At 43.6% G+C, this 12277-nt stretch overlaps 1 protein-coding gene across 2 annotated transcripts in view; it reads left to right on the top strand.

Annotated features, from left to right (window-relative positions):
• LOC306974821 (sorting nexin-14-like) overlaps positions 1-12277 on the top strand; it is a gene marked incomplete at its 5' end in the record, with an annotated part of 37805 nt that overhangs the window by 3635 nt on the left and 21893 nt on the right. For both annotated transcript variants that reach the window (XM_079572216.1, XM_079572215.1), the window contains 6 exons: positions 7957-8041; positions 9230-9386; positions 9606-9681; positions 9823-9867; positions 9934-10014; positions 11905-12019. In XM_079572216.1, coding sequence (XP_079428342.1) covers positions 7957-8041; positions 9230-9386; positions 9606-9681; positions 9823-9867; positions 9934-10014; positions 11905-12019 — 559 coding nt within the window. The remainder of the gene's footprint in view (positions 1-7956; positions 8042-9229; positions 9387-9605; positions 9682-9822; positions 9868-9933; positions 10015-11904; positions 12020-12277) is intronic.

Raw genomic sequence — 12277 nt, 5'->3', positions numbered from 1 at the left:
TAGACTCAGAAGGTCAGTGTAATAATCCACATGACCTCAGAAGGTCAGTGTAATAATCCACATAGACTCAGAAGGTCAGTGTAATAATCCACATAGACTCAGAAGGTCAGTGTAATAATCCTCATGACCTCAGAAGGTCAGTGTAATAATCCTCATGACCTCAGAAGGTCAGTGTAATAATCCTCATGACCTCAGAAGGTCAGTGTAATAATCCTCATGACCTCAGAAGGTCAGTGTAATAATCCTCATGACCTCAGAAGGTCAGTGTAATAATCCTCATGACCTCAGAAGGTCAGTGTAATAATCCACATGACCTCAGAAGGTCAGTGTAATAATCCACATAGACTCAGAAGGTCAGTGTAATAATCCACATAGAGTCAGAAGGTCAGTGTAATAATCCACATGACCTCAGAAGGTCAGTGTAATAATCCACATGACCTCAGAAGGTCAGTGTAATAATCCACATGACCTCAGAAGGTCAGTGTAATAATCCTCATGACCTCAGAAGGTCAGTGTAATAATCCTCATAGACTCAGAAGGTCAGTGTAATAATCCACATGACCTCAGAAGGTCAGTGTAATAATCCACATAGACTCAGAAGGTCAGTGTAATAATCCTCATGACCTCAGAAGGTCAGTGTAATAATCCACATAGACTCAGAAGGTCAGTGTAATAATCCTCATGACCTCAGAAGGTCAGTGTAATAATCCACATAGAGTCAGAAGGTCAGTGTAATAATCCTCATGACCTCAGAAGGTCAGTGTAATAATCCACATGACCTCAGAAGGTCAGTGTAATAATCCACATAGACTCAGAAGGTCAGTGTAATAATCCACATGACCTCAGAAGGTCAGTGTAATAATCCACATAGACTCAGAAGGTCAGTGTAATAATCCACATAGACTCAGAAGGTCAGTGTAATAATCCTCATGACCTCAGAAGGTCAGTGTAATAATCCTCATGACCTCAGAAGGTCAGTGTAATAATCCTCATGACCTCAGAAGGTCAGTGTAATAATCCACATGGACTCAGAAGGTCAGTGTAATAATCCTCATGACCTCAGAAGGTCAGTGTAATAATCCTCATAGAGTCAGAAGGTCAGTGTAATAATCCACATGACCTCAGAAGGTCAGTGTAATAATCCACATAGACTCAGAAGGTCAGTGTAATAATCCACATAGACTCAGAAGGTCAGTGTAATAATCCACATAGAGTCAGAAGGTCAGTGTAATAATCCACATGACCTCAGAAGGTCAGTGTAATAATCCACATGACCTCAGAAGGTCAGTTTAATAATCCACATGACCTCAGAAGGTCAGTGTAATAATCCACATAGAGTCAGAAGGTCAGTGTAATAATCCACATAGACTCAGAAGGTCAGTGTAATAATCCACATGACCTCAGAAGGTCAGTGTAATAATCCACATAGAGTCAGAAGGTCAGTGTAATAATCCACATAGACTCAGAAGGTCAGTGTAATAATCCACATGACCTCAGAAGGTCAGTGTAATAATCCACATAGACTCAGAAGGTCAGTGTAATAATCCACATGACCTCAGAAGGTCAGTGTAATAATCCACATGACCTCAGAAGGTCAGTGTAATAATCCACATAGACTCAGAAGGTCAGTGTAATAATCCTCATGACCTCAGAAGGTCAGTGTAATAATCCACATAGAGTCAGAAGGTCAGTGTAATAATCCTCATGACCTCAGAAGGTCAGTGTAATAATCCACATGACCTCAGAAGGTCAGTGTAATAATCCACATAGACTCAGAAGGTCAGTGTAATAATCCACATGACCTCAGAAGGTCAGTGTAATAATCCACATGACCTCAGGAGGTCAGTGTAATAATCCACATAGACTCAGAAGGTCAGTGTAATAATCCTCATGACCTCAGAAGGTCAGTGTAATAATCCACATAGACTCAGAAGGTCAGTGTAATAATCCTCATAGACTCAGAAGGTCAGTGTAATAATCCACATAGACTCAGAAGGTCAGTGTAATAATCCACATAGACTCTGAAGGTCAGTGTAATAATCCACATAGACTCAGAAGGTCAGTGTAATAATCCTCATGACCTCAGAAGGTCAGTGTAATAATCCACATAGACTCAGAAGGTCAGTGTAATAATCCTCATGACCTCAGAAGGTCAGTGTAATAATCCACATGACCTCAGAAGGTCAGTGTAATAATCCTCATGACCTCAGAAGGTCAGTGTAATAATCCACATAGACTCAGAAGGTCAGTGTAATAATCCTCATGACCTCAGAAGGTCAGTGTAATAATCCACATAGACTCAGAAGGTCAGTGTAATAATCCTCATGACCTCAGAAGGTCAGTGTAATAATCCACATGACCTCAGGAGGTCAGTGTAATAATCCACATGACCTCAGGAGGTCAGTGTAATAATCCACATGACCTCAGAAGGTCAGTGTAATAATCCACATAGACTCAGAAGGTCAGTGTAATAATCCACATAGACTCAGAAGGTCAGTGTAATAATCCACATGACCTCAGAAGGTCAGTGTAATAATCCACATGACCTCAGAAGGTCAGTGTAATAATCCACATGACCTCAGAAGGTCAGTGTAATAATCCACATGACCTCAGAAGGTCAGTGTAATAATCCACACAGACTCAGAAGGTCAGTGTAATAATCCTCATGACCTCAGAAGGTCAGTGTAATAATCCACATGACCTCAGAAGGTCAGTGTAATAATCCACATAGACTCAGAAGGTCAGTGTAATAATCCTCATGACCTCAGAAGGTCAGTGTAATAATCCTCATGACCTCAGAAGGTCAGTGTAATAATCCACATAGACTCAGAAGGTCAGTGTAATAATCCACATGGACTCAGAAGGTCAGTGTAATAATCCACATAGACTCAGAAGGTCAGTGTAATAATCCTCATGACCTCAGAAGGTCAGTGTAATAATCCTCTTGACCTCAGAAGGTCAGTGTAATAATCCACATAGACTCAGAAGGTCAGTGTAATAATCCACATGGACTCAGAAGGTCAGTGTAATAATCCTCATGACCTCAGAAGGTCAGTGTAATAATCCTCATGACCTCAGAAGGTCAGTGTAATAATCCACATGACCTCAGAAGGTCAGTGTAATAATCCTCATGACCTCAGAAGGTCAGTGTAATAATCCACATAGACTCAGAAGGTCAGTGTAATAATCCACATGGACTCAGAAGGTCAGTGTAATAATCCTCATGACCTCAGAAGGTCAGTGTAATAATCCACATAGACTCAGAAGGTCAGTGTAATAATCCTCATGACCTCAGAAGGTCAGTGTAATAATCCTCATGACCTCAGAAGGTCAGTGTAATAATCCACATAGAGTCAGAAGGTCAGTGTAATAATCCTCATGACCTCAGAAGGTCAGTGTAATAATCCTCATGACCTCAGAAGGTCAGTGTAATAATCCTCATGACCTCAGAAGGTCAGTGTAATAATCCACATAGAGTCAGAAGGTCAGTGTAATAATCCTCATGACCTCAGAAGGTCAGTGTAATAATCCACATAGACTCAGAAGGTCAGTGTAATAATCCTCATGACCTCAGAAGGTCAGTGTAATAATCCTCATGACCTCAGAAGGTCAGTGTAATAATCCTCATGACCTCAGAAGGTCAGTGTAATAATCCACATGACCTCAGAAGGTCAGTGTAATAATCCACATGACCTCAGAAGGTCAGTGTAATAATCCACATAGACTCAGAAGGTCAGTGTAATAATCCTCATGACCTCAGAAGGTCAGTGTAATAATCCACATGACCTCAGAAGGTCAGTGTAATAATCCACATAGACTCAGAAGGTCAGTGTAATAATCCTCATGACCTCAGAAGGTCAGTGTAATAATCCTCATAGACTCAGAAGGTCAGTGTAATAATCCTCATGACCTCAGAAGGTCAGTGTAATAATCCACATGACCTCAGAAGGTCAGTGTAATAATCCACATAGACTCAGAAGGTCAGTGTAATAATCCTCATGACCTCAGAAGGTCAGTGTAATAATCCTCATGACCTCAGAAGGTCAGTGTAATAATCCACATAGACTCAGAAGGTCAGTGTAATAATCCACATAGACTCAGAAGGTCAGTGTAATAATCCACATAGACTCAGAAGGTCAGTGTAATAATCCACATAGACTCAGAAGGTCAGTGTAATAATCCACATAGACTCAGAAGGTCAGTGTAATAATCCACATAGACTCAGAAGGTCAGTGTAATAATCCACATGACCTCAGGAGGTCAGTGTAATAATCCACATGACCTCAGAAGGTCAGTGTAATAATCCACATGACCTCAGAAGGTCAGTGTAATAATCCTCATGACCTCAGAAGGTCAGTGTAATAATCCACATAGACTCAGAAGGTCAGTGTAATAATCCTCATGACCTCAGAAGGTCAGTGTAATAATCCACATAGACTCAGAAGGTCAGTGTAATAATCCTCATGACCTCAGAAGGTCAGTGTAATAATCCACATGACCTCAGAAGGTCAGTGTAATAATCCACATAGACTCAGAAGGTCAGTGTAATAATCCACATAGACTCAGAAGGTCAGTGTAATAATCCTCATGACCTCAGAAGGTCAGTGTAATAATCCTCATGACCTCAGAAGGTCAGTGTAATAATCCACATGACCTCAGAAGGTCAGTGTAATAATCCACATGACCTCAGAAGGTCAGTGTAATAATCCACAGACTCAGAAGGTCAGTGTAATAATCCACATGACCTCAGAAGGTCAGTGTAATAATCCACATAGACTCAGAAGGTCAGTGTAATAATCCTCATGACCTCAGAAGGTCAGTGTAATAATCCACATGGACTCAGAAGGTCAGTGTAATAATCCACATAGACTCAGAAGGTCAGTGTAATAATCCACATGACCTCAGAAGGTCAGTGTAATAATCCACATGACCTCAGAAGGTCAGTGTAATAATCCTCATAGACTCAGAAGGTCAGTGTAATAATCCTCATGACCTCAGAAGGTCAGTGTAATAATCCTCATGACCTCAGAAGGTCAGTGTAATAATCCACATAGACTCAGAAGGTCAGTGTAATAATCCACATGACCTCAGAAGGTCAGTGTAATAATCCACATGACCTCAGAAGGTCAGTGTAATAATCCTCATGACCTCAGAAGGTCAGTGTAATAATCCTCATGACCTCAGAAGGTCAGTGTAATAATCCACATGACCTCAGAAGGTCAGTGTAATAATCCTCATGACCTCAGAAGGTCAGTGTAATAATCCACATAGACTCTGAAGGTCAGTGTAATAATCCACATAGACTCAGTAGGTCAGTGTAATAATCCACATAGACTCTGAAGGTCAGTGTAATAATCCACATAGACTCTGAAGGTCAGTGTAATAATCCACATAGACTCTGAAGGTCAGTGTAATAATCCACAGACTCAGAAGGTCAGTGTAATAATCCACATGACCTCAGAAGGTCAGTGTAATAATCCACATAGACTCAGTAGGTCAGTGTAATAATCCACATAGACTCAGAAGGTCAGTGTAATAATCCACATAGACTCTGAAGGTCAGTGTAATAATCCACATAGACTCTGAAGGTCAGTGTAATAATCCACATGACCTCAGAAGGTCAGTGTAATAATCCACAGACTCAGAAGGTCAGTGTAATAATCCACATGACCTCAGAAGGTCAGTGTAATAATCCACAGACTCAGAAGGTCAGTGTAATAATCCTCATGACCTCAGAAGGTCAGTGTAATAATCCACATGACCTCAGAAGGTCAGTGTAATAATCCACAGACTCAGAAGGTCAGTGTAATAATCCACAGACTCAGAAGGTCAGTGTAATAATCCACATAGACTCAGAAGGTCAGTGTAATAATCCACATAGACTCTGAAGGTCAGTGTAATAATCCACATAGACTCAGTAGGTCAGTGTAATAATCCACATAGACTCTGAAGGTCAGTGTAATAATCCACATAGACTCAGAAGGTCAGTGTAATAATCCACATAGACTCAGAAGGTCAGTGTAATAATCCACAGACTCAGAAGGTCAGTGTAATAATCCACATAGACTCTGAAGGTCAGTGTAATAATCCACATAGACTCTGAAGGTCAGTGTAATAATCCACATGACCTCAGAAGGTCAGTGTAATAATCCACATAGACTCAGTAGGTCAGTGTAATAATCCACAGACTCAGAAGGTCAGTGTAATAATCCACATAGACTCTGAAGGTCAGTGTAATAATCCTCATGACCTCAGAAGGTCAGTGTAATAATCCACATAGACTCTGAAGGTCAGTGTAATAATCCTCATGACCTCAGAAGGTCAGTGTAATAATCCACAGACTCAGAAGGTCAGTGTAATAATCCACATAGACTCAGAAGGTCAGTGTAATAATCCACATAGACTCTGAAGGTCAGTGTAATAATCCACAGACTCAGAAGGTCAGTGTAATAATCCACATAGACTCAGAAGGTCAGTGTAATAATCCACATAGACTCAGAAGGTCAGTGTAATAATCCTCATAGACTCAGAAGGTCAGTGTAATAATCCTCATGACCTCAGAAGGTCAGTGTAATAATCCACATAGACTCTGAAGGTCAGTGTAATAATCCACATGACCTCAGAAGGTCAGTGTAATAATCCACATAGACTCAGTAGGTCAGTGTAATAATCCACATAGACTCTGAAGGTCAGTGTAATAATCCACATGACCTCAGAAGGTCAGTGTAATAATCCACATAGACTCAGAAGGTCAGTGTAATAATCCACATAGACTCTGAAGGTCAGTGTAATAATCCACATGACCTCAGAAGGTCAGTGTAATAATCCACATGACCTCAGAAGGTCAGTGTAATAATCCACATAGACTCTGAAGGTCAGTGTAATAATCCACATGACCTCAGAAGGTCAGTGTAATAATCCACATAGACTCAGTAGGTCAGTGTAATAATCCACATAGACTCTGAAGGTCAGTGTAATAATCCACATAGACTCTGAAGGTCAGTGTAATAATCCACATGACCTCAGAAGGTCAGTGTAATAATCCACATAGAGTCAGAAGGTCAGTGTAATAATCCACATAGACTCTGAAGGTCAGTGTAATAATCCACATGACCTCAGAAGGTCAGTGTAATAATCCACATAGACTCAGAAGGTCAGTGTAATAATCCACATGACCTCAGAAGGTCAGTGTAATAATCCACATGAGCTCAGAAGGTCAGTGTAATAATCCTCATGACCTCAGAAGGTCAGTGTAATAATCCACATGGACTCAGAAGGTCAGTGTAATAATCCACATAGACTCTGAAGGTCAGTGTAATAATCCTCATAGACTCAGAAGGTCAGTGTAATAATCCTCATGACCTCAGAAGGTCAGTGTAATAATCCACATGACCTCAGAAGGTCAGTGTAATAATCCACATGACCTCAGAAGGTCAGTGTAATAATCCACATGACCTCAGAAGGTCAGTGTAATAATCCACATAGACTCAGAAGGTCAGTGTAATAATCCACATAGACTCAGAAGGTCAGTGTAATAATCCACATAGACTCAGAAGGTCAGTGTAATAATCCACATGACCTCAGAAGGTCAGTGTAATAATCCACATAGACTCTGAAGGTCAGTGTAATAATCCTCATAGACTCAGAAGGTCAGTGTAATAATCCACATGACCTCAGAAGGTCAGTGTAATAATCCACATGACCTCAGAAGGTCAGTGTAATAATCCTCATGACCTCAGAAGGTCAGTGTAATAATCCACATGGACTCAGAAGGTCAGTGTAATAATCCACATGGACTCAGAAGGTCAGTGTAATAATCCACATGGACTCAGAAGGTCAGTGTAATAATCCTCATGACCTCAGAAGGTCAGTGTAATAATCCACATAGACTCAGAAGGTCTGTCCTCTCCATAATAATCCACATGAATAAGAACCAGGACAAACATCTCGTCTCAGGTGGACGTCCCCGCTGTGTTCGCCGACAAAGTGATGAAGGCGGCCATGAAGCACATCCAGGTCATCGCGGCGGCGCGAGAGCGAGGTACGAACTTTACACGGAATAAAGACCAAGACTTTCTCCACAGTGAGCCGTGTGGAGCAGCTGTAGGTCTGATGTTCGTGTCTCCACGGTGAGCCGTGTGGAGCAGCTGTAGGTCTGATGTTTGTGTCTCCACAGTGAGCCGTGTGGAGCAGCTGTAGGTCTGATGTTTCTCCACAGTGAGCCGTGTGGAGCAGCTGTAGGTCTGATGTTTGCTTCTCCACAGTGAGCCGTGTGGAGCAGCTGTAGGTCTGATGTGTCTCCACAGTGAGGAGCAGCTGTAGGTCTGATGTTTGCTTCTCCACAGTGAGCCGTGTGGAGCAGCTGTAGGTCTGATGTGTCTCCACAGTGAGCCGTGTGGAGCAGCTGTAGGTCTGATGTTTCTCCACAGTGAGCCGTGTGGAGCAGCTGTAGGTCTGATGTTTGTGTCTCCACAGTGAGCCGTGTGGAGCAGCTGTAGGTCTGATGTTTCTCCACAGTGAGCCGTGTGGAGCAGCTGTAGGTCTGATGCTTCTCCACAGTGAGCCGTGTGGAGCAGCTGTAGGTCTGATGTTTCTCCACAGTGAGCCGTGTGGAGCAGCTGTAGGTCTGATCTTTGCTTCTCCACAGTGAGCCGTGTGGAGCAGCTGTAGGTCTGATCTTTGCTTCTCCACAGTGAGCCGTGTGGAGCAGCTGTAGGTCTGATGTTTCTCCACAGTGAGCCGTGTGGAGCAGCTGTAGGTCTGATCTTTGCTTCTCCACAGTGAGCCGTGTGGAGCAGCTGTAGGTCTGATCTTTGCTTCTCCACAGTGAGCCGTGTGGAGCAGCTGTAGGTCTGATGTTTCTCCACAGTGAGCCGTGTGGAGCAGCTGTAGGTCTGATGTTTGTGTCTCCACAGTGAGCCGTGTGGAGCAGCTGTAGGTCTGATGTTTGTGTCTCCACAGTGAGCCGTGTGGAGCAGCTGTAGGTCTGATGTTTGTTTCTCCACAGTGAGCCGTGTGGAGCAGCTGTAGGTCTGATGTTTCTCCACAGTGAGCCGTGTGGAGCAGCTGTAGGTCTGATGTTTGTGTCTCCACAGTGAGCCGTGTGGAGCAGCTGTAGGTCTGATGTTTCTCCACAGTGAGCCGTGTGGAGCAGCTGTAGGTCTGATGTTTGTGTCTCCACAGTGAGCCGTGTGGAGCAGCTGTAGGTCTGATGTTTGCTTCTCCACAGTGAGCCGTGTGGAGGACCTCCAGGCGGCCGCTCTGAGCGAGTACGGCGCTCACCTCCACGTCGCCCTCCGCAGCCGCAGGGAGGAACTGCAGTACCTCCGCACGCTCACGCAGACGCTCTTCCCCTTCGTGATGCCGCCCAAGGCCACGGACTGCAGGTGAGCCACGCCCCCAGCCACGCCCCCTGTGTGTGTGCTTGTACTTGTAACATTGTGAGGACCAGTTTGAGGACGTTTTGGGCGGTCCTCACTTATTTGAGGGTGAAGATGTGGTTTTCGGGTTAGGATTCAGGTCTGGGTAAAACATTATGTCTGAGTGTCCTCACTAAGATAGATGTAAAGGTTGTGTGTGTGTGTGTGTGTGTGTGTGTGTGTCAGGTCTCTGGCGCTGCTGCTTCGTGAGGTCATGTCGGGCTCCGTGTTTCTGCCCACGATGGACTTCATGGCGGATCCTGTGAGAAAAGCGTTATTATTTATACCAGAGTGGCAGAGTGGTTAGCCCTGGGTCTGACAGTGTGTGTGTGTGTGTGTGTGCGTGTGTGTGTATGTGTGTGTGTGTGTGTGTGTCTGTGTGTCTGTCTGTGTGTCTCTGCAGGACACGGTGAACCTCATGGTGCTGCTGTTTGTGGACCCGTCTCCGGTCAGTCTCTCTGATATGAAGTGAATGTAAAGTGAATTTAAAGGTTGTAACTGAGGTGTGTTTCAGCCGGAGGACCCCCCCGAGCCCCCCTCAGCCCTCGTCCCCTTCCTGCACAGATACGCCTCTGCCGGCAGCAACAAGCCCACTGTGAGTGAAGCACGAGTCACGACTGGACCGGAGAGAACACAGGACCCATGTTTCATATTCACATCACGGGCTTACAGAGAAATGCAATAATGTTTAGCTGCAGAGCCAGAGCTGAGACAGATCCACCGTGAAGCGAATCCACCGTGATAGTGCGCCCTCTGCTGGTAAAGACAGATACACGACGGTGTTTAGCTCATGTTTTACAGTTGTATCGTTGGGATTATTTTGTATAATTTAGAATGTGTTGACATGTAACTTAGTTTACATGTTCTATTATTTGGGTTATTTTATGAAATTAAAACTGTATGTTTTACTCCTTTCATTGTATTTTGTACGACAGAGCCTTCATTTGTTCAATAAGGGACAGAGACAATATTTTGGAACAAAATCACATGTTTATTCGAATCAAATCATGCAAATCATTCGAATCAAATCATGTTTCATCGAATGCAATTTCTCCATCTGTGAGATCAATAAAGTATCATCTTATCTTATCTTATCTTATTGTGGAAACGGCCAGTGCTGTAATCAGTAAAGAAAGGAGAGAAATCATCGGGTTAATAATGTTAACCTGCAGACGCTATAACAAAGTAAAGAGTAACATTTGTACCGTCAGGGTCGCCCTGTTTCCTAAATTCAGCAGCAAAACCAAAGATCAACACTGATGTCATTAATGTGTAAAAATCAAATGTTGTAATTCTGGGCTAATAATGAAAATAATAAGAATACTACGGTCATAACTATTTTTTTTTAATTTAATTTAATTATATTTGTCCTTTATTTATCCAGGATAGAACTCGTTGAGATTAAAAATCTGAAGAGAGTCCAGGCCAAGATTCTTTCAAATTAAAATATGCATATCCTAATACCGTCGTGTATCCGTCTTTACCAGCAGGGGGCGCACTCTCACGGTGGATTCGCTTCACGGTATTTCTGTCTCGGCTCCGGGTCTGCAGCTTCCCCTACGCGACAAATGAGCAACACACTCCCATCGTTACCGTAGTGACCATCCCGGTGTAACAGGCCAGAGTATACCCCCATCTCGACTACACCCGGGGTTAAAGGGGCCTAGGCCATTTCATACCCCGGGGTGTATTATGGCCTAGGCCATTTCCTACCCCCCCAGGCCAGATTATACCCCCAATTATAACAGTATCTTAGGGTGATAGAGGGTTGTCCTTTAACCGGAAGGTTGGCAGTTCAAATCCATGCTCCTGCAGATACAGGCTGTTGTTGTGTCCTTGGGCAACACACTTTGCCTACCTATGCATGAGTGACTGAGTGAATGAGTGAGTGAGTGAATGAGTGAATGAGTGAAGGTAGTGAGTGAATGAGTGAGTGAATGAGTGAATGAGTGAATGAAGGTAGTGAATGAGTGAAGGTAGTGAGTGAATGAGTGAGTGAATGAGTGAGTGAGTGAATGAGTGAATGAGTGAGTGAAGGTAGTGAGTGAATGAGTGAGTGAGTGAATGAGTGAATGAGTGAGTGAAGGTAGTGAGTGAATGAGTGAATGAGTGAAGGTAGTGAGTGAATGAGTGAATGAGTGAGTGAATGAGTGAGTGAATGAGTGAGTGAGTGAATGAGTGAATGAGTGAGTGAAGGTAGTGAGTGAATGAGTGAATGAGTGAAGGTAGTGAGTGAATGAGTGAATGAGTGAGTGAGTGAGTGAGTGAGTGAGTGAGTGAAGGTAGTGAGTGAATGAGTGAATGAGTGAAGGTAGTGAGTGAGTGAGTGAGTGAGTGAGTGAGTGAGTGAAGGTAGTGAGTGAATGAGTGAGTGAGTGAAGGTAGTGAGTGAATGAAATGGCCTAGGCCCCTTTAACCCCGGGTGTAGTCGAGATGGGGGTATACTCTGGCCTGTTACACCGGGCTGTAACATCTGTCTCTGCAGGTGCTGAAGCTGGAGCTGAAGCAGATCCGTGAGCAGCAGGACCTTCTCTTCAGGTTCATGAACTTCCTGAAACAGGAAGGAGCCGTCCACGTGCTGCAGTTCTGCCTCACCGTGGGTCAGTGTCTGCTTGTGTGTTGTTGTTGTGTTTTCTGTCGTTGTGTAGTTAAACCCCGGTGTTGTTTCTGTCTCAGAGGAGTTTAACGACCGCGTCTGCTTCTGTGTTGTTGTTGTTGTTGTTGTTGTGTTTTCTGTTGTTGTGTAGTTAAACCCCAGTGTTGTTTCTGTCTCAGAGGAGTTTAACGACCGCGTGTGTTGTTGTTGTTGTTGTGTTTTCTGTCGTTGTGTAGTTAAACCCCGGTGTTGTTTCTGTCTC

The sequence above is a fragment of the Gobius niger genome, assembly GCF_951799975.1.
Source record: "Gobius niger genome assembly, chromosome: 15".
NCBI classification, from domain to species: Eukaryota; Metazoa; Chordata; class Actinopteri; order Gobiiformes; family Gobiidae; genus Gobius; species Gobius niger.
This window is presented reverse-complemented; position numbering and strand designations above follow the sequence as displayed.